The sequence below is a fragment of the Chiloscyllium plagiosum genome, unplaced genomic scaffold (genome assembly GCF_037043375.1).
Source record: "Chiloscyllium plagiosum isolate Xiang-an unplaced genomic scaffold, Cpla_swu_hap1 HiC_scaffold_8, whole genome shotgun sequence".
Taxonomy (NCBI): Eukaryota; Metazoa; Chordata; class Chondrichthyes; order Orectolobiformes; family Hemiscylliidae; genus Chiloscyllium; species Chiloscyllium plagiosum.
The window spans coordinates 69170832-69193403 of NW_028270146.1; the positions used below are offsets into that span (position 1 = coordinate 69170832).

Consider the following 22572-nt stretch of genomic DNA (forward strand, 5'->3'; position numbering starts at 1 on the left):
AATTTGATGAAGGAGATGTAGATGCTCTCAAAGGGAAAGATAATGTCGGTTTAAGTATCATGATCTGAAGTTACTTTTAAATAAAGTCCCACTATTTAACTTTTTAAAAAATGCTGAAGCCATCACTACTGCTTTAAAAACACTATGCCAGGAGGCATGGACAAGGGGTTAACAGTTAATAAAGCTGGTAAGAGGTTCCAGCAGGCCCAGGTGGGCAACCCAACCAGCCTGCCTCAGCTGGCCACCCCACTATCTTCTTCAGGATAGACAGGCCCAGCTCTATCCTGCTCTCACTTCACCCTTTTCTTCCCTCATGTGCAGTCACTTTGACCATTGCTGCTAATGCTCTCACTATTCATTCCCTCTCACCTGTCCACTCCCATATCCCAAGACAATCCAGAGCAGACCATATCGAACTCATTTCACCATGCACTAAGTCAATGTTGTGCATTCTCGAATAGATCAAAATCATTAAACCAGCAAATTCGATAACAATTCAAACAATCCAAATGAAACAAAAACAATCACACAAAAGACAACAGAAACAAAATGCAAGGAAGTTAGGGAGGCAAAAGAAAGAGACAAAAAACTACAATGGAGAACAGAGGACAAAATGGATGAAAAATCACAGGTAAAAAGAAACAGTTTGCACTGACATAACAAGAATAACACATAGGAGATGCTAAAGAAACAAGATTTCACACATGCATGTTGCATACAGCTAGAAATTTAATAAAGATGTTGTGCCCCCAGTGAGTGAAATGCAGAAGGAAAACCAAAGAGTAAAACGCAATATAGGTGAAGACTCAAACTGTGAATCAACTTTATAAAAATCAGAACAGCTAAATTTAAACCAAGCAACATATCTGCATTAGTACAAACATAAGTCTGCATCTCTGTCAAATTCTATTAGTAATGCACAACTATTACTTCAATAAAAGTTAAAGCAACATTTCAAAAGTACCTGTACAGCCACTGTATTTTACACTTACTTTCTAGCAATTGTTGCAACTCTGATTCGCCTTTGTCCACTGGAATGCTGATACTGTGTCACAAACTGAATTGCACCACGACCACCTTGAGGAATTGGAGCATTGTGCTGAGAATAATTGACAAAAAACAATATTTGGTGGTAGAAAATTTACCATACAAAAATGCAACAATCAGAAAAGGTCAATGAAACAACAAAGCACACAGTACCGTAGCATTCAATTTTAACCATGGACACAGTCTTTTAGTTCACCACCCACTTCCTATAACAGTCACATTCAGCTCATAAGTCGACGTACTCAGCTGCTTCATGAACAGCAGACAGAATAGACTAGAGGCATTTTCTAACCTGCTTGGCTAAAATTGTTAGATTAAATAGATATTTCTCCAATCAGTGGAAATATTTTACAAAGCGTGGAGTTTTCTTTGGATGCTTAAATGAAGTTTAGACCTGCTTTTGTAAACTCTTCAGTCTCAGAGTGAGTTCATGAACAACAAGGGAAACAAAACTGGATCAACAGCATCTGCACAATTATTCAGGTAAATGTTTAATTCTAGCTTACTTTAATTACAAAAAAAAGAGAAACATTAGGATACTCAAAAATTAAGAACTAAAATACCAATGCAGTGGTCATTTTTATTTTATAAAGGTTAAAAAGGGTTTTTTTTTTGAAAACGTGTTTGAAAACTGTAACTCTTTAAAATAACTGCAACTGTTCAACATGTATAAACATCAGCCATGTATGGAAAACGCAAGTGTTGTACATATTAGAAAATCTGTTAAAGGTTAAACTACTTTAGATCTCATACAGCTGAAAGAGATCACATCCAAATGAACATTAAAATTTTTCTTTGACCTAGTAAAGTCACTTTGAGAACAATGCTTTCATCTGGAAAAACAGTACAGTACCATTAGTTTACAGAATTAAAAATTGTTATTATTTGATATTTATAAAAATGTTTTGGAATTTAACTAACTTAAATATTAGCTCATTTAAAACAATGAAAATGATGATTACAGATTAAGTTCATGCATACCAGAGGCTATAGAAGAAATTTTATTGTTTAGTAGCTCTTTTGCTCTCCCATTGTACTTATTTTACTCAACTTATTTTAGTCACATATACTCATTTAAAATGGCAGTGCAGCTACAGATATTGAATAATCAAAATGGCTTACACCTTTTAATCAGCATGTAGGCTGTAGGAAAAATTCACCTTTGTGTGATCTCTAAGATAGAATCACAAAGAGCTTTAAATTGTGGTATGAACTTAAAACATAATTCTGAAATATAGGCCAGTAAGCTTGTTGCCATTTAAAAAAGTTAGAGCTGAAAATGTGTTGCTGGAAAAGCGCAGGTCAGGCAGCATTAAAGGAGCAGGAGAATCGATGTTTCGGGCATGAGCCCTTCTTCAGGAACGCTGCATCCTTGGATGCTGCTTGACCTGCTGCGCTTTTCCAGCAACATATTTTCAGCTCTGATCTCCAGCATCTGCAGTCCTCACTTTCTCCATTTAAAAAAGTTACCAAATGACAGCTGCTTTATCTAGCATATGGTGCTTTTAACTACAAAACAGTCTGCACTGATTATCTCTATTTCAGTTTTTTTTTATTCAGTATTTACACATTGATAAATAATAAGCTGGAGAACAAAAAAATCAACGCCCCGGCAGGCAGGTAACAGTAATCAGTATTTTACATAATTGACAAGGTCTGAATCTTTGCATCAAAGGATTCTTGAATTCTTATTCCCTACCTTTCAACTAAACTTATTCCTCCACATCCTAATCTAAATGTTTTAATTGTTATGCTCGAACAAAAAAGATGACCAGTTAAAACCACCCACCTTGTTGGTTTTTTTTTCTTGATGACTGGTTCACATCCAAAAGCAGTGAAATGGGAATTGCATTGTAATTTTGCAACCTTGCTCTGTGCACCAACTGCCATTCTGCCTTCTGGTTGCACAGCTGATAACAAAATTACCTCTGCATGAAGTCATTATCTTTACTCAGTTTTGTACACAATTTCAGTAAAACAATACAAGTGTTATAACCTAATTAACTTCAAGCTTTGTACACAATACAAAGAGAACTGAAAAATAATTATCAAATTCCTTACAGCATATGCCAAATATATGGAAGAGTATGTTAATACTTAATTTTTTTAAAAAAATAAAGCGTTGATAATATCTAGGAGTGCCAGTATTTATTAAACAAAGTGCACATTTTTTAGTTTGCACCAGAAGCTTGGTGATACAGAATGAATACTCAAAAGTAAAACATTGCAGATGCTGGAATCTAGACAGAAAATGATGGAAATACTCTGACCTGGCAGTATCTACGGAGACAAACAAATTATCCTCCTAGTCAATAACCTTCTACAAGAGTTGGTAAAACAGTAACAAGTGCATGAGCTGGAAAGAGGAAGAGAGAATGAACAAATAAAACAGAAGGCCGTCGAAAAGGTCAAAAACAAAGATTAAATTACAAAATGGCTAACAGTCCAAGAATAAAAGTAACAGTAACGGATCAAACAAGGAAACAAAACAAAGGTCAAGAGAAGGGATAAATAGTATTAGCAGAAATAATAACTGCTTTTGTTTGGAAAAAATAGAAGTATTATGATCAGAACTCGTTGAATTGAACAGAGTCAGGAGGGCTGTGAACTGTCTAATTGGAAGATCAGTTGCTGATCCTCAAGCTTCTAATATCATTGGTTTGGTGTAAGAAGCCAAGAACATTGAAGTTAAAATGGGAGCAGGATGGAGAATTAAAACGAGAGGCAACTAGAATTTCAGTCATTTTTACTGACTTTACAGAGTTGCTCGATAGAGCAATCATCACTGCATCAGGAACAATACATTCAGTAAATTGAAGTAGAAAAGTCAAAATATGTTGCTGGAAGTTTAGAAACAAAGTCAGCTGGGTGAGGTATTGTAAGGTTATTGGTATCTATGGATCTGAAACAGAGAAGCCTTTTCCTACTGTCCTTCATGTTTTTAAACACTTCAATATGATAATATGCTGCTATTTCTGATTAGGAAAATTCTGTTTCATTGCAGAGACTTACTTTAATAAATATAATTGAGGAATGCTGAGTGATTCACAGTGAGAGAGTGCAACATTCTGAATGCTTGCTTATATATCTTTTGACTTGAATACTTCCCACTGTGTAAATCAAGGTTGACAAAAATATAATTACTTCACACTACAATGAATATTTAAATGAAGATGCTTTCCATCAAAGTTCTGTATGCCTGCCTAATGAGCCTTACTTGTGCAGTATCCATTACTGCAAATATGCTGTTGTTGTTGATACTTGGATTCAACCGAAAGCTGCAGAAAGACACATCGGTACTTACGTTTAACCTCTGCATTTGCGATTTAATGTTGGGACTTGCTGTGATTCCTGGTGGAGTGCACAATGCTCTGTCTAATGGAGATTGTTATAGCAGAAAGGAATTATGGTGCCAATTCTTTGCTTTTCTCTACACACTGCTGCAACTTGCCTCTGTTCATTCAATGACCTGGGTGACTGTCGACAAATTTGCAGAAATCTGTTTGCCTCTCCATTATGTACAACTGTTTACAAGACAACGAGCTTGGGTAATCATTTTCTCTATCTGGATCTACTGCATTCTCAATGCAAGTTTACCCTTTGTAGGATTAGGACAATACACATATGTGGAACACAAGTATATCTGTGCACCAACTTTTAGTCCTTCTTTAAAAGCATATTGTTTGGTTACTATTGCCATTGGAGTACTTCTTCCATTAATGATAGTCTGCTGTTTGGCTGTTTACATTGTACAAATTGCAAGACATCAAACATTACGAGGAACTTATGAATGCAATGATCAACATTGTTACACTGTGCCAGCGAAACGCTACCTGAGGAGCACAATCGCACTGATTTCAATAGCATGTAAGTTGCCTTTTAGAAACCTATTCTTTTTTGTATGTATGTATAACTTTAGTTTTACATTTTGAACTGCATGACCTATGCAAAACAAAGTCCTTTTGTAGATAACAATGGCAAAAATCGCTCTCGGTCAGATTATGTGATCATAACGACATCGTACTTTTCTGAAATGTGAAAGTTAGTAATCTTTGATTAATGTTTTAATTGATACAAATTTTTTTAAAATGAAAATAAATTTTTAAAACTTGCTCAACTTTCAGAGTTAAATTGTAAAGCACACCATTAAATTCCAAGACCAAATGGAGAACTCTTAACGGAAAGCAGCATTACTCCATTTTATGGCAAAACTAAATTGGGACTTCACTATACTGCAATGTGAAGAACTAAAACAATTTACTCAATCGTTGAAAATGGCATTCTAAATCAAGCGTTATTTCACAGTGCAGCTGTGCTTCATTATTTAACTTGTCAATTAACAAATATTTGATTCATGATGTTTGAAAGTCAAATTATGGCCCAAACAGTTGAGTGGAAAATAATCTGAAACTATCTACACATTCTTTAATCAATTGAATATAGTAATAACGAAAGGACAGCCTGCATTAGTTCACAGGGGGTAATAATGTTCTCTATATTATAAAACCCCTTACTATATAACATAACTGGTACTATTCCTGTTCTAAACGTAAATGTTCATAACTTCCCAGGAATCAGTTTAGCTCAGTTGGCTAGATTGTTGGTTTACAGAGCAGTGTGATGCCAACAGCGTAGGTTTAATTCCCATCACTGGTTTGAGGTTACCATGAAGGACTCTCATTCAAAACCTCTTCCCTCACCTGAGGTCTGGTGGCCCTCAGGTTAAATCACCACCAGTTGTTTCTCTCTAATGAGAGAGCAGCCCTATGATCTGGTAAGACTATGGCGACACAATGCAATATAACTTCCATAAACAGAAGGCTTCTTGTCAGAGACTGCAGTTTGCAAGGTCCTTCTAAATGAAGAAATTCATTATTTTTAGATACCTTTAGATTAAGGGCAGCAACATCTTGATTTCTATTTAAAATCTGATTATGTTTATTTCTCCATTAACATATAAAAGGCAGCAATATGTTTCTAGGGCTCAACTAATTCAGTGATTTATCAGATTTTATTATTTACTCAGAGTTTTGTGTATTATGTATACACACACAAATGCAGACAATTGAACTTCTTAATTTTCTTGATTAAGGAAGAAGCACTTGTAGTTACCTTCATATAAGAGGTTATTGTCATGATATTTTATTCTGCCTTAACATCTCAATCTGGTTCAGCCTATTCCTCTATAGCAAGAATTCCAAAATATTTCCAGTGCAATTCAAGCAATAAAAGAACTCTAATTAATTTTGCAGTACATGATGTATCACTCTACAGCTCCTGGCCTGCAGACCTCCTCTACCTGCTTCTCAGTCTCAAAGTATTTCTTCTCCTTACTGTCAAATGTCCCACTGATCATTTTTCTCAGATTGGTTCCCATCATCTCTCTTTGCCTTTCACTCGTGGCTAGTTCCTAACGGCAACCAAAGTAGCATTTCTCATGCTAGTGTTATCCAACCTTACTAAGCACAAAATACACACCTGTGGTCAAAATCCACTTTGACCCTCATTATTCAGAATTTCAGTTGGAAGTACATGGTTGCCAAAGGGAGATGACTATCATATCTTGTGAGCACAAAGAATTTAGAGACACCTCAAACATATTTCTTGGCTTCTGAATTCAATGAAAAAAGATTCACTCAGGAAAAGCCATTTAGCAAAAACAATAAATGAACAGAAATAAAATAGACCTGATAACTTAGTGCATTTCCTGCATTTCAAGTTCAATGTGTTGAACTATTGTGACGGTTGAGTCATAGACTTTTTTTTCAGTTAAAACACAACAGACAAGAAAGTGCAAAAAATTAAACACAATGCACTAAAGATAGGTGTACAGACACAAAAAGCTAATTTTTGATCAGATAGTCAGATTAAAGATATGCTGCTTGAAATACTAGACATGTAAATCTTTTTCATGAGACTATGCAGAAGAGAAAAAAGTCATAAGGGCGTGTATGTTCTTAAAACTGATTAATTCTGCCTTTTTTTCTAGTTCTCCTTCTAATATGCTGGATGCCACATATAACCATCAGTATGTATGAAACGTTCGAAGGCAAACCTCCTCCACTTGCAGAAATGCTCTCTACATGGCTTGCATTTCTCACATCTGCTCTGAATCCATTGACCAACTCTGTGCCACAGAAGTACGTAACATTACATTAAAACAATTAGAAATGGGGAATAGGGAATAGCTGCTGCACTTAGCTTTTTGATCTTATCTAGTTACCTTCTTAAGGTTTTAGATTAAGAGCTAAAATAAAACCTCCTTGTAATTATGATGATCAGCCATGATCATATCGAATGACAGAGCAGACGTAAAAGGACCAAATGGCCTACTCCTGCTCCAATATTTTCTGCTGCTTTGCAATTTAATCATAGGATGAATAGTTTCAGTTTAAAGTTGACATTTTCCACATACCTGTAACTGTTCAAAAATAAATGTATTCTATCAAGTAACAATTTAAACATCAAAACTGACACTTTTTAAATATAACTTAATACTAAAGCAGTTCATACACTAGTCTTTTATGACTTAAACCAAAACCAAAACTCAGATGTATCACATGGTTGCTAAGAGTTAGCTTGGTCAAAATCAACCATGTTCCTTCTGTCCTTAAGCAACAATAAATTTGTATTAAGTTCACACAATGTTCAAGACTTGACTGAAAATCTAGCATAGTGAATAATCAAGCACCAGTACACCAATTGATGGTATTTTATTGTTTCAGTGTTGTGGTTGATCGAGGAGTGCTTAGTTTAGTGCAAACATCATGAATGTTTCAGTTATTGACCAAATCAACAGCCTTGCATTTTTTAAAAATCCATTCTTCTTAACTAAAGGAATAGAAAAGTTGCTTCAGTCTATGTACATTATTTTGCTTGTTTAACACATCAACATCAATGGCACAAGACTGAGTTCTTCATCACCATATCTTCTATTTTGTTACGCAAATAAAAATCTTGCAATATGTTTATGAACAATCTTCCAGATATTGCCACATTGTTCCAAATACTTTCTAAAAACTAGGACTAAACAGTGGTTAGTCACTACTACAGTTATGAAATGATCCTCAATTGATTTCAAATATAGATGTACTTTTATGCAAATTGTATTGTAAATCTGTGCTAAAATCAGTTACCATATTAATAATTTGAAAAATGTAGAATAGAAATTAATCAGAACCAGTGGAGTAGACAAGTGTTCTTTTGTCACTTGAAAAAGCTGCATTGTCAACATGGAGTAATTTCTTGCTGACAACTACTTTGAGTCAGTTTCTTAAGAATTAATTAAGACCCAATAATGTATTTTAAAAGGTACAAAATAATTTTGAGGTTTTATATGAATAATTATACAATTAAAACAGTTGATTGCAAAACAGCAACTCTTCAAAAATGAAAAGAAATTATTTCATAACTCAATTAATGTTCACTCAGGAAGTACAGAAATGAGATACGCGAAAGCTGGAGAAACCTCAAAAGAAGAGTTCTACACAAAGAAAAATGCCCCCTTTCTTCAGCTAAAGAAGCAAGTGTAAGCTTCAGATCTCAAGAAATCTGATGTGCATCCATATTCATGACTGATGTACCATGAATTAGCATTGCAGAATAACTGAAGAAATTGAAATTAAGGACTGCATTCAAAGCAGATGAAAAACAGGTAAATGAATGTATTAAACAGTCAACACTGAGGAACAATCTCATCTGTGTGTTGCCACAACAAAGACTCAATTCCTCAGAGGCAGGCTACGTTTTGCAAAATCATAGCTTGCATTTTCCTGTTCTCCATTGAATCCAATGTTCACTAAACATGTAATTCATGAACTTTCATCCCATACACAAATTTTAATTACGATCAAAACTCTGCATAATGGAATTTGTCTTCATACATAATACACCAGAAAAATCCTAAACATGCAATTACATTAATCACAAAAATATTCTCAACTAGCTAGTTCACATGACAGATTCAGAAATGTGACAAACATTCAGATCCCAGCTGATGGTAGAATTGAACAAGTCAGATCCCAGAGTAAAATCTGGATTAATAGATCAAGAGACATTTGTGTTTGCACTTTGGTTAGAGTAGTGATTAGTTACTGAACGAAAAAGCTATCCGTGTTACATATATAAGACAATTTGGGAAAGTCTCACTTTAAACAGCAAAACAAAAATTCTGTACAGACTTTCAACTTTAGCAAAGTAACTTTTCATGATCTTAACTCTTCATTTCTGATTCAATTTATTTTCTGCACATTCATGAGATGCAATTTCTCTTCCAGAGTCACAAATATAGACACCGATGCTTCTCAGCCTTTGCAATTTTTCTTTTAGCTCTAATGGTCAAGAGATGTCTTTCCAACTCTCTCAACCTGGTGATTTAGATTAGATTAGATTAGATTACAGTGTGGAAACAGGCCCTTTGGCCCAACAAGTCCACACCGACCCGCCGAAGCGAAACCCACCCATACCCCTAACCTAACACTACAGGCAATTTAGTATGGCCAATTCACCTGACCCTGCACATCTTTGGATGGTGGGAGGAAACCGGAGCACCCGGAGGAAACCCACGCAGACACGGGGAGAACGTGCAAACTCCACACAGTCAGTCGCCTGAGGCGGGAATTGAACCCAGGTCTCTGGTGCTGTGAGGCAGCAGTGCTAACCACTGTGCCACCGTTTCAACTAAACTCTCTACTATACTCATGGCCTTTCTGCTGATAAATCTTTCCCTAATAAAATCTACTTGATAGCGGTCCCTGATGATCTGTGTTGTAGTAGGTGAGACAAATGAACTTAGTAAACCTTCAGCAATTAAACTCCCAGGTAGCTGATCCAAGCTTAAGTTACATTTTCTTGGAACTGATGTTTGAACTATGTTCCAAAATGACTTTCTGACCTCTTAAAAGAAGTCACCTCACAGAAGTAAAACTAAAAACCCACTTACTTCTATTTTAAAACTCAAACTATCAAATAATCATTACAAAAAATTATAACATTGTGAGATGCAAGTTTACATAATTCATGGTCAATATTAGACAGGTAACCTACTGAAATTCTGCTTCTGCTTCTCAATTTAGAGCATCACCCAATGAAGCAGCTTCATGACAAGGCACGCATACTATCATCCAGCACATAAACCATTTTATATTCATAAATGCATGATGAAGTGGCCAATTATGTAAATACAGTAGATAGACTACATGATAGAAATACTAAAACCAATTTAAATATCCTTAATTTACAATTTCAGAAGAATTTACTTTTAATCAGAATTGAAAAGAGTGGGCTGGAAAAGCACAGCTGGTCAGGCAGTATCTGAGGAGCAGGAGAGTTGACATTTTGAGCATAAGCTCTTCGTCAGGAATGATGGTGGGGGGGTTGGGAAGTGGCAAGAGGACTGAAAGACAAATGGGAGGGAGTGGGGCTGGGTGGGGGGCGGAAGGTAGCTGGGAATGAGATAGGTAGATTAGGTTGAGGGGACGATGGTGATACGTCTAAAAGAAAGGTGGAGCGGATAGGTGGGAAGGGAGGTGGACAGATAGGACAACTCATGAGGGCAGTGCAGAGTTACAGGGTTGGATCTGGGATACGGTGGGGGCAGGGGAAATGAGGAAACTAGTGACATCAACATTGATCCCATGTGTTAGAGTGTCCCAAGGCAGAAGATGAGGCTTTCTTCGTGCAGGAATCGGGTGGCTAAAATTTGGCAGTGGAGGTGGCTGAAGACTTCAACCCCCCTCCCATTCCACCAAGAACATGCAAATCTTTGGCCGGTGGTGGGGTGGATTGACGTGTGTCTCTGAGATGTTCTCTGAAACATTCCCCAAGTTGGCGTCCTGTCTCCCCAATGTAGAGGCGACCACATCGAAAGCAATGGACACAGCGGATGAGGTGTGTGAAAGTACAGGTAAATCTCTGTCGGATGTGGAAGGATCCTTTGAGGCCATGAACGGAGGTGACGGGGGAGGTGTGAGCACAGGTTTAGCATTTCTTGCTGTGGGAAGGGAAGGTGGAGGGTGGGTTGGTGAGGGGCCATGGACCTACCAAGGGAGTCGTGGAGGGAATGGTTTCTGCAGAACGCAGATCGGGGGGGGGGGAAGAGAAATATAGCCCTGGTGGTAGGGTCTGTTTGTAGGTGGTGGAAATGGTGAGAATGACATGTTGTATCCAGAGGTTGGTGGGGTGGAAGGTAAGGACCAGGTGGGTTGTGTCCTAATTGTGATTGGAGGGGTGGGGTTCAAGGGCAGAGGTGTGGGAAATGGAGGAGATGCGCTAGAGGGCATCATTGAACTCGAGAGGAGGGGAAATTGCAGTTCCTGAAGGAGGAGGCAATCTGGGACATTCTATGTTGGAAGTGGTTCGCCTGGGAGCAGATGCGGCAGAGACCAAGGAATTGGGAGTAAGGGCTAGTGTTTTTGCAGGAGGCAGTATGGGAGAAGGAGTAGTCCAGGTAGCTGTGGGGGTTTATGGGTTTTAAGTATATGTCCGTGGTGAGTCAGTCACCAGAAATGTAGATGGAGAGGCTGAGGAAGGGGAGGGAGGTGTTAGGGATGGTCCAAGTGAACTTGAGATTAGGGTGGAAGGTGCTCGTGAAGTTGAACTGTTCAACCTCCTAGTGACAGCACGAGGTGACGCCGATACAGTAATCAACGTAGCGGAGGAAAAGGTGGGGAATGGTGCCCGTTACCTGCAGAAGATGGACTGTCCCACATACCCGACAAAGAGGCAGGCATAGCTGGTGCCCATTTTTACTCCTTTGGTCCGGAGAAAGTGGGAGGATTCAAAGGAGAAGTTATTGAGGGCGAGGACCAGTTCAGCCAATCAAATGAGTGTGTCGGTGGAGGGGTTGGGTCGACAGGTGAGGAAGAAATGGAGAGCTTAGTCATGATGAATGGATGTGAACAGGGATTGGATGTCCATGGTGAAGATGAGGCATTGGAGACCGGGGAAACGAAGGTCACGGAGAAGTTGGAGGGCTTGGGTGGTGCCCCGAATGTATGTGGGGAAATCCTGAACTGAGGGGAACAGGATGGTGTCAAGGTATACAGAGATAAGTTCAGTGGGGCAGGACCAGGCTGAGATAATGGGTCGATGGTGGCAGTCAGGTTTGTAAATCTTAGTAGGTGGTGCGGGGTTCATGGATAATGAGGTTGGAGGCTGTTAGTGGAAGATCCCCTGAGGTGGTGAGGTTGTGTATGGTCTGGGAGACGATGGTTTGGTGATGGGAGGTGAGGCAGTTAGAGGAGGTGTCTGCAAGTTGGCGCTTGGCTTCAGTGGTGTTGTGATTGGTGTGCCAAACTACCACTGCACCCCCCTCCTTGTCTGTTAGTTTAATGGCGAGGCCCCAAAGGACAGGACATTGGTTAGGCCACTGTTGGAATATTGTGTGCAATTCTAGTCTCCTTCCTATTGGAAAGATATTGTTAAACCTGAAAGGGTTCAGAAGAGATTTACAAGAATGTTGCCAGGGTTGGCGGATTTGAGCTATAGGGAGAGGCTGAACAGGTTGAGGCTAAGGGGTGACCTTAGAGGTTTACAAAACTACAAGGGGCATGGATAGGGTAAATAGGCAAAGTCCTTTCCCTGGGGTCACGGAGTCCAGAGCTACAGGGCATAGGTTTAGAGCGAAAGGGGAAAGATATAAAAGAAACCTATGGGGCAACTTTTTCACACAGAGGGTGGTATGTGTATGGAATGAGCTGCCAGAGGAAGTGGAGGAGGCTGGTACAATTGCAACATTTAAGAGGCACCTGGATGGGTGTATGAATAGGAAGGGTTTGGAGGGATATAGACTGGGTGCTGGCAGGTGGGATTACATTGGGTTGGGATATCTGGTCGGCATGGACGGGTTGGATCGAAGGGTCTGTTTCCATGCTGTACATCTATATGACTCTTCCATATCTGACAGAGATTTACCTGTACTTCTACATGTCATCTATTGTGTCCATTGCTCTCGATGTGGTCTCCTCTATGTTAGGGAGACAGGACGCCAATTTGCGGAACATTTCAGAGAACATCTCTGGGACTAACATGCCAATCAACCCTACCACCCTGCGGCCGTTCCCCCTCCCCCTCCCCCTCTGCCAAGGATATGCAAGTCCTTGGCCGCCTCCACCGCCAAACTCTAGCCACCTGGAGGGATAACGCCTCATCTTTCGCCATGGGACACTCCAACCATATGGAACCAATGTTGATTTCACCAGTTTCCCCATTTCCCCTGCCACCACCTTATCCCAGATCCAACCCTCTAGCTCTGCACCACCGTCATGAACTGATCTACTTGCTCATTTCCCTTCCCAACTCTCCGACCTATCACCATTATGGCCCACCTTCATCTACCTATGCCTGCTACCTTCCCCACGGCTCCACCACATCCCATTTATCTTTCAGCCCTCTCTGCAGCTCCCCCATTAAAGAGCTTATGCTTGAAATGTCAACTCTCTTGCTCCTCGGATGCTGCCTGACCGCTGTGCTTTTTCAGCACCACACTTTTCAACTCTAATCTCCAGCATCTGCAGCCCTCACTTTCAGCTTGTTTTACTCAGAATTCCCTAACTAAATCTGTAAAACTACAAAAGAAAATATGATTATTCAAAATGAAGAGGGATGATTATTTAATAATTATATATTTAAATTATTTTATGGTGCAGATATATTACACACACAATTTACATAATAATTGGGTAGGTGGAAATGTAGGCTTGAAGTTTCAATCAGATTAAATGGCAGTGCAGATTAGGACTTGGTTGGTGGGGAGAGGGGGCAGGGCCACAGATGACCCCTATAGCTGTTCATTTACATATTTACAGAAGACTTGCATTAATGCTTCACAACCTTAGGACAAAATCTCAAAACCATTTAAATGTAATAAAATACATTTGAAATGTACCAACTGCTGAGTTGTATAAACGAATATATACATGATACTATGTCTTGTTCACATTCTCTTACAAATCCACCATTCACCTAACTCATATACCAAAATAATCAATGACATAAATAACCCCTCTCCTTACAAAGGACCATACCTTTCAGTCTGCTGAGACAAATGCTGTGGGATAGGCATGCATGCTAGTTAAACACCTTTTGCGTTGTCCCCCCCACCATGTGAGATATATTATTATATTATCATGGCTAAAAGTAAACTGCAATTCAATAAATCATGTTAGATTTGCCCTAAGCCATATAGTGTAACGCTGCTGGTGATATTTTCAAGATTGCAATCCAGAATCACATACATATTTGACTCAAAAGTTTAGAGAAACAAGAATACTAAATAAAACAAAGGTCCTGAAGTATGTAATTAATTTTTTAAAATTAGTTTATACTTGAAGTGGGTAATTACAATGATATCATAGATACAGAATTATACATTAGTACTGGGGAATTTGGGACAGGGGCCTTCTGATGTGGCAGAAAGCCTGGCTACCATGTGCAAGGCACAAGTCAGGAGTATGGTGAATTACTTCCCACTTGCCTGGGTGAATACTGCTCCAAAGACACTCATCAAGAAGCCTGTCATCATTCAAGACAAATTAATCCACTTGAATGCTATTACACCAATAAGCATTTAATCCTTACACCACCTATGCACAGAAGCAGCAGTCTGTACCATCTACACGATGCACTATAGTAATTTATCAACACTCTTCAGACAGGACATTCTAGATCCACAACCACTACCATCTAGAAGGACTAGGGCAGCAGACAGATGGGAATATCACCATCTGCAAGTTCTTCTCCAGACCACTAACCACCCTGATTTTGAAAAATATCATTCCTTCACTGCTGCTGGATCGAAATCCTGGAACTTTCTGCCTAATACCATTATGCATGTACCTCCACCAAACAGACTTGAGCTTTTCAAAAAGGTAGACCATAACGACCTTCTGAATGGCAATTTGAATGAGTAATAAACGCTAGCCCAGTAAGTGATGCCTAGATCCTCTAAATAAATCTTCAAAAAAGTAGCATGATGGTATCTTTCACCTAGAAACCGATGGAAAGGGGTGGATGTGTGGGGGGCATGTGGTATGTGTGTGGGGAAGTTGTGCACTCGTGTGCGTGAGCACACGTATCAGTAAGTGAGGGGAATTTCAGGAATCCCACAATGTTGAGCAAGCAATGCTAGGATCAGAGTACACTGGAGTTTTTCAATGGGGTGGTAATACAGGGGTCCGGGAGCACATTGGGTAGAAACCATGGGAAGGACCTCTATCATCACATCCATTTCTTACACACCTGATTCACAACTTCAAAGTATATACCAAGAGTTGTATTGTGGTCCAGACCACAGATCTTCCACTGGCAGGTCCCACCTGTTCCAATTTCCTGTAAATAAAGGCAACCAAAGACTGTTAGCTGAAATTCTCTTTTTAAATCTGTACATTCTATTAAAATTTTACAATTTGGCATGCTTAGTCCCTCTTATTACAATTCAGTCATAATTTTGACATATTTCGTGAAACCTTTTGTCTCTTCCACAACATGGAACCGACACTAAAGCATAATTACATGCAGTTTTGTAAAACAAATACGCACCACCTCACAATTAATATTTAATTCCATTTGATGTTGTGTAGCTCATTTCTCTGCTGATCAATGTCCCTTGATAGCAATCTTAACCATATAATTCATGCTAACACTCATATCTGTGCACTATTAGTGTTTATTAGAAATTCATTCCACATACAAGAGCTATTCATAACCACAAATAATATGAAATAACATTAGCAATATCACAACTTGTATGACCATAGAAAAGTACAAAAAATGCAGAGCCTCAGAGAAGAGAGAGAGGTGGAAATAGTGTTCAACATGTTCATGCTCCTTCCCAGCACAGATGCCACCAGTGGAAGCATAATTTGGTTGACCCCCAAAAATAATGTTCCCTTTATCAGGCATCCAGAAACATCAGCAGCATACTCTGTTCCAAGTCAAAATCCAAATCACAGATATAAACAATGAACAAAAATGGTTGCAGAAATGAACTCCATAACGGAACGGTTACTACACTGAAGGAGGCCATTTAGCTCAATGCGTCTTTAAATTAACAACCCAATTGGTGACAGTCCCCTGCATTCTCCCTGTAGCCCTCCGTGTGGCTCATTTTCAAAAATACCTAATTCCCTTCTGAATGCCTCGATTGAACCTGCCCTCGCCACTCTATTTTTGTAGAAACATCTTTCTTTGTACTATTTTTGTTTTGCTTACTAATCACTTTAAATCCAGTTTCAAGACTTATATGACTGGGAATATTTCCTCTGCATGAACTCTGTGCAGATTGCTCAGGATACTCAAATACTTTGATCATATCTCTACGTGGACATCTCCAACAAAGAAAACACTATCAAAATCTCCAATGTTTATAACTGAAATTCTTCATAGCTAGAAACACTCATAAACCTGTTTTGCGTTCCCTCCACCAGCTTCATATACTTCCTAAAGCTTCAACAGTGCCCAAAATTGGATGAAATACTAAAGGCAAATCTATTATCTTGTACAAGTTCACCATCACCTCCTTGATCTCGTACTCTTCCAACCTTTAAATGACTTATATGAGCCACATTGCAAACGCAGAAAAATGCACTCAACTGTTTTTGCTCCTCATAGAATCCCTACAGGCCATTTGGTCCAACAAGTCAACCATATGAAGAGCATCCCACCCAGACCCATCCCACTACCCTTTGTCTGTGACTCTTACTCTTTTCACTTATTCTGATCTCAATTGCAGAAAATCAACAAATGCTCATTATTGAGGATCATGATGGCAAAAGTTCTGGGAATTCACTTTACAACACAATTAACAACTTCCAACATGAGTTACACTGACTTACTTAGAAGCATTACTGGTAAAAGGCTGCTCAGGAGCATATTTCTAAGTAAATCAAATAGACTAACAAAGGAACCCAAAACAATGACAATCCCAAGACAGGTCACATGAACACCTCACATGCACATATGTGCTGCCTGACACTGCACACCATGTGCAAATGCACCACCATCCCGCTGCTAACATCAATATGGCTCATCCTCACTTCCCTATCCAAAAACAAAACTGCTCTCACCCTTTTTGACACTGCTAAAACTGTGTCCCTTTCAGACATGGCTCACCCTTTTATCTGTTGGAATTAGTATTCAGCAGTGAGCCTCCCAGTCAGCTCATCACTGGAGGCAGGACTGGAAGATTCCAGCATAAAAAGACAAAGTTTATGCATTGCCAGAATACACGCTCTTGCTCCATCAATGAGATTATATCATCTAGGGAAATAATCTTGCTTAATAACCTGTCATAATGTTGAGGAAGAGTAACCATAATATGTCAGAATTCATCATGAAGGCAGGAAGTGATGCAGCAAATTATGAAGCCAGAGTCCTGAATCTAATAAAGGAAAGTACGATGGTATGAGGCACAGGTTGGCTATGATAAATCAGAGAATGCTACTTAAAGGGATGACTGCGAACTGTCAACAGCAAACATTTAAAGAATGGATGGAGAAACTGTAAACAATCGTTCATTCATGTTTGGCACAAAAAAACACCCAGGAAAATTGATCCTAAGGTGGGAAATTAAGGATGGTATTAGATTGAAGGAGAGCATATAAGTTGGTCAAAAAAAGAAAACAACCCAGGAGACCTGAGGATTGGAAGCAGTTTACATTTTAGAAGCAGTTTGATTAAGATGGGAAAATCAAGTTCAAGTTTAGAGATAATATACAAACTGATTGTAGTAGCTTCTATAGATATGTGTAGAGAAAAAGATTAGGAAGAGAGATGTTGTCTATTATAGTCAGAAACAGGGGCAGTTATAACGGGGAACAAGCAGATGTTAGACCAATTAAATATATATTTTGGTTCTGTCTTCACAGAGGAGGACACATAGAATGCCCCAAAAGTCTTGGGGAAATGTAATGTCCAGTGAGAGGGAGGAACTGAAGGGATTGATAGGGAAAGTGTTTGGGTAATTGATGAGATTAAAGCCTGATAAAGCCCCAGGGCCCAATAATTTACATCCTAGGGCACTTATGGAAATAGTTCTGGAAAAGTGGTTGCACGGTGGGCATCTTTCAAGGTTCTGGAACAGGTCCCATGGATTGGAGCGTATTTAATGGAACCCCACTAGTTAAGAAAAGAGATAGAAAGAAAACAAGGAATTATAGACCAGTTAGCCTGACATCAATAGTAGTGAAAATGCTGCTGTCCATTATAAAAGATTTAAAAGCAGAGCTCTCTGATAACAGTGACAGGATCACACAGAGTCAGCATGGATTTGCAAAAGGGAAATCATGCTTGACAAATCTACAGCAACCTTTTGAGGATGTAATGAATAGAACTGATAAGGCGCAGCCAGTGGTTGTGGCTTTATTAGATCTTCAGAAGGCTCTCAATAAGGTCCCAAAAAAGAGATCAGCATGTAGAGTTAAAGCACATGGGTCTGGGGGTTAATGGATCAACATAGATGGAGAACTAGTTGGTACAAAGGAACAAAGAATAGGAATAAACAAGCCTGTGATGATAAATGTCTTCCCACAAAAAGTGATTAGCCTGTGGAATTCAGTGACCCAGAAAGTAGTTGCGACCAAAACGTCGAATGCTTTCAAGGAGGAGTTAGATATAGCTCTTAAGACTAAAGGGATCAAAAGGGTATGGGGAGAAAGCAAGAACAGGATTCTGAGTTGGATGATCAGCAATCATCGTACTGAATAGCAGTGAAGGCTTGAAGGGCCAATTGGCCTATACCTGCTTCTAATTTCTATGCCTTGTGAAGCACTTTGCTAAAGTCCACAAACACGGCACTGAATTTATTTTCTACATGTATTACACTACTTACTACTTCCGAGACATCTATGTTGTTTGTCAAACATTATTGGCACTTGTGAAATCTTTGCTGGCAACTTCCAACTTTCTCTTTGGTAAATTTATCCTTAACAACAAACTTGACAGTTGTCCCAAAGATGTTTAGTGATATAGACTGTGCTAATGCAGCATTCCTTTGAAACAATATGTCTTACACTGGCCTATTTACATGCTTCTCGGCTGTAACTATGCTTGACAGTACAATGAAATATAATTTCTATAGCTTAGCAAAAACTTCCTTATACTTCTCAGATAGACATATCCAATGTAATCATCTCTACAAGTTAACAATGCCTTTTTCAAGATAACGACTGCATTTTTAAACAAAAACAAATTTCTCACATAACTCAGTAGGTGTGAACTCCTTCAGAGGAGTTCTGAAGAAGAGTCACTGGACATGAAATGTTAACTCTGCTTTGTCTCCCTTGATACTACCAAACCTGGTAAGTTTTACCAGCAATTTCAGTTTTTATTTTGATTTCCAGCATCTTCAGTTTGTTGGATTTTTTTTAATACTGCATTTTTAAGTTCTTTTTCAAAAGTACACTTTCCGAGTTTTTGTGTATTTTCTACCTCACTTCTTCCTGCTGTTAAAAGTCTTTTTTTATTTATTTCTTTGCATTATCATCGTCCTCGGTGTAATTTTAAATAGTTTCTAACTGCTTTATTTATCCGAGACATCCTAACACTCCTGGTAGCTTATCTCTATAAATGGGATGTATGCAAAATATTCCATCCCCTTGCAAAATCTTGAATCTTTAAAATTATCTCCCCTGTTCTACAGTCCTATGCATCAATTTCCTCTTCCAGTGGAACTTTGCTGGATACATTTCCACCTTCAAAAATTGAACATAATGCAATGTGGTTCTCACAATAACACTTCCCTTTTCAAGATTTGGAAGTTGCATGAAACCCGTACCAATGGCTGACCACACTATTACTTGAACTGTGGTTGGACAAATTTACTCCCCTTATCACTTCAGTGCTAATTTCATATTTAGCATGGAAGATAAATAAGATACTTCCACATGAAACCACAGGCAATCCCTTGCTGCAATTCTTTTCACAAACATCACATTGTTTCTGTAATATTATTTCTGGATATTAAGAATGAATAAAAACAGAAGACTACTCACATTTTCTGACACACAAGGTCCTTTAGCACACAGCGATATACAGGGTCCAATGGCTCCAGAAATCTTGATTTCTCTTGATGTCTTTAGAGGAAATTTTTTTAAAAATTATATACCTTTAATGCAGATTTATGCTTGATTTTAATTAAAAACAAGTTTGGTCTAAGTCTAGGAATGTTCAAGATTTAAAGGAACATAAATTTTCTCATTTCAAGTCTTGAAATAAACATCCACCTGCAACTAAAAATAAACTTTCCAAGTCCAATATCAAAATAAGAATGTCAAGTAATATTACTCCATTCAATTGTTTGCCATGTACAATTGTATGCGGAGCAAGATAACCTATTTTAAAAATGCATGAATAATTCTACTAACTTCTGGTGTGTAATTTTGATTCAGAATTAAATTCACCAGATGCAGAACTGTGGAAGTTATTTCAATTATTCTAAGTAATACTGGATGACTTTGTATGTTTAATTAAAAGGCTGACATAATGGTTTCTTAAAAACAGTGAAGTAAATCAACCTTCTTGGCAACATGTCAGAAATGTAAGCATAAAATTTGATACAGCATTTTGGATGGCAAACTTAACATTCCTCTTTAATGATGAATAAACTAGCTAACACAGGAATAGAATGAGCTAGATTTGGAACAGTTACTGCCACTGTTCATTGTATACATTTTAAATTCGCAAAGCTATTTGGTTCTTGATATTGATTCTTGACTTCTTGGGATCAAAGTTGGAAATTACCTTTGAACGGTAGTTTACTATTGATTCTGAGATACTCTTAATTTAAAGAGCACTGCTCCCAAAGTGACCAGTGATACAAAACCATACGTTTTTATAAGAACTTAGAATTGAAGGTTATACAGGGAATATTCAAAAATGTCTTCATTCTGGCTTAGGCAAAACACAACTATATGTTTGCAAGAGGAGTAATTGAAAATAAGCTGTAGGCCAGTAAACAGCCTAACACAAAGTGAAAAGTGGTGCTGCTGGAAAAGCACAGCAGCATCCAAGGAGCAGGAGAGTCGACGTTTCGAGCATAAGCTCTTCATCATCTCCTGATGAACAGCTTATGCTAGAACCATCGACTCTCCTGCTCCTTGGATGCTGCCTGACTGGCTGTGCTTTTCCTGCACCACACATTTTGACTCTGATCTCCAGTACCTGCAGTCCTCACTTTCTCCTAGCCTCACACAAAGACCCAGCTCCATTTTCATTGTTCCTTTCCTAGCAATTTACATCCTACAGAAAATTCTGATCCAAGTATATTTATATGCAATGTCTCAACAAACGAAACAAAATTGATGCTCATTTTGCATTCCAATAATGGAACTTGTGAACATTGTAGGGGATCTGATAGTTGATAGCATGACCTCTGGAAATCTTTAGAATTCAGGAAGGTTCAAGGCTCCAAACACAGCTTGTAATAATAAAATAGTTTATGGTGAGAAATAAGTCTAACACCATTACCTTAATTTCTAGTGTTCCTCCAAAAGCCATTTTAAATTGTCCCTGGATATCTTTTGTAAACACTCGCTGAAAAGTTTGCTTGAACAGGGATGTGTTGAAGGAGTCTCCCATCACCATGTAACCTCTGAAAAACGGATTGGGGGTGGAGCCGGGGGGGGGTAGAAAACATAAAACATTGGCTTTATCCTCAACTAAAATTGAAGAAAAAGAATCAATTAAAACAAAACATGTAAGATTAAATGCCAGTTCATACAATGCCAACTTAAAGCTGAGATGACTGTCAGAGTTCAAATCCCACTCAAGCAGCTTCAATGCACAAGTTTGGTCTAGGAAACAGGTAGGTATTTAAGCTCCAGTATGTGATAGGTCAAGATTCATCATAGTAAGAAGAAATTAGATGAAGAATTTGTTCTCCTATTGTCTTAGATTATCATTTGGGATAATCAGGAATCTGTAACATCAACAGCTAAAGGCTGTATCCATGAACAACAGTAAAACTGAGAGGCAAAGAGGAGACAAATGTAATTTTAAACCAAACGTTAACAATCTATAAAAATTGAGAACATCCGCATAGTATTCAAGAATTAAAACCTGATATGCTGCATCAGGATGGCCAGCTCTGCAACAGAACAAACTTATCCAATTCACTCCAAATATTCAGCACATCAAGTCAACAAAATAGTTCCAATGACTAAAATGAGCAATTTATTGTTTCTGCCCGTTTTTAACATGCCATTAATATGACATGGCTTTTGCTTTTTTTAGGAAGCACGAAACATTCAAACATGTTGATAAAAAAAATCTAACAGTAACATTACAAAACAAGATATTCAATACAATTTTCCAAGTAAGTGTGGAGAAACACAAAACCAAGGGGAACGCAAACTATGTGTTCCTGTTTCAACATGCAGGGAACACCAAGAAATTAGACACTCCTGTGACTGATAAGTTAAGAAAATGTAAGTTCCCTGAAATAGGTTCTGAATTGGAGATATAAAAAAATGTTAAGTCTGTATACATAAAAGCATGAATTATAAGATACAACTGCTGTTATTCTTTTCC

At 38.4% G+C, this 22572-nt stretch overlaps 1 protein-coding gene across 2 annotated transcripts in view; it reads right to left on the bottom strand.

Moving 5' to 3' along the window:
- Positions 1–22572, bottom strand: part of sec23a (Sec23 homolog A, coat complex II component) — a 92440-nt gene that overhangs the window by 15341 nt on the left and 54527 nt on the right. For both annotated transcript variants that reach the window (XM_043697863.2, XM_043697864.2), the window contains exons 10-13: positions 21511–21634; positions 20037–20117; positions 15286–15375; positions 993–1099 (exon numbers count right to left, since the gene is read on the bottom strand). In XM_043697863.2, the coding sequence (XP_043553798.1) occupies positions 993–1099; positions 15286–15375; positions 20037–20117; positions 21511–21634 (402 nt within the window). The remainder of the gene's footprint in view (positions 1–992; positions 1100–15285; positions 15376–20036; positions 20118–21510; positions 21635–22572) is intronic.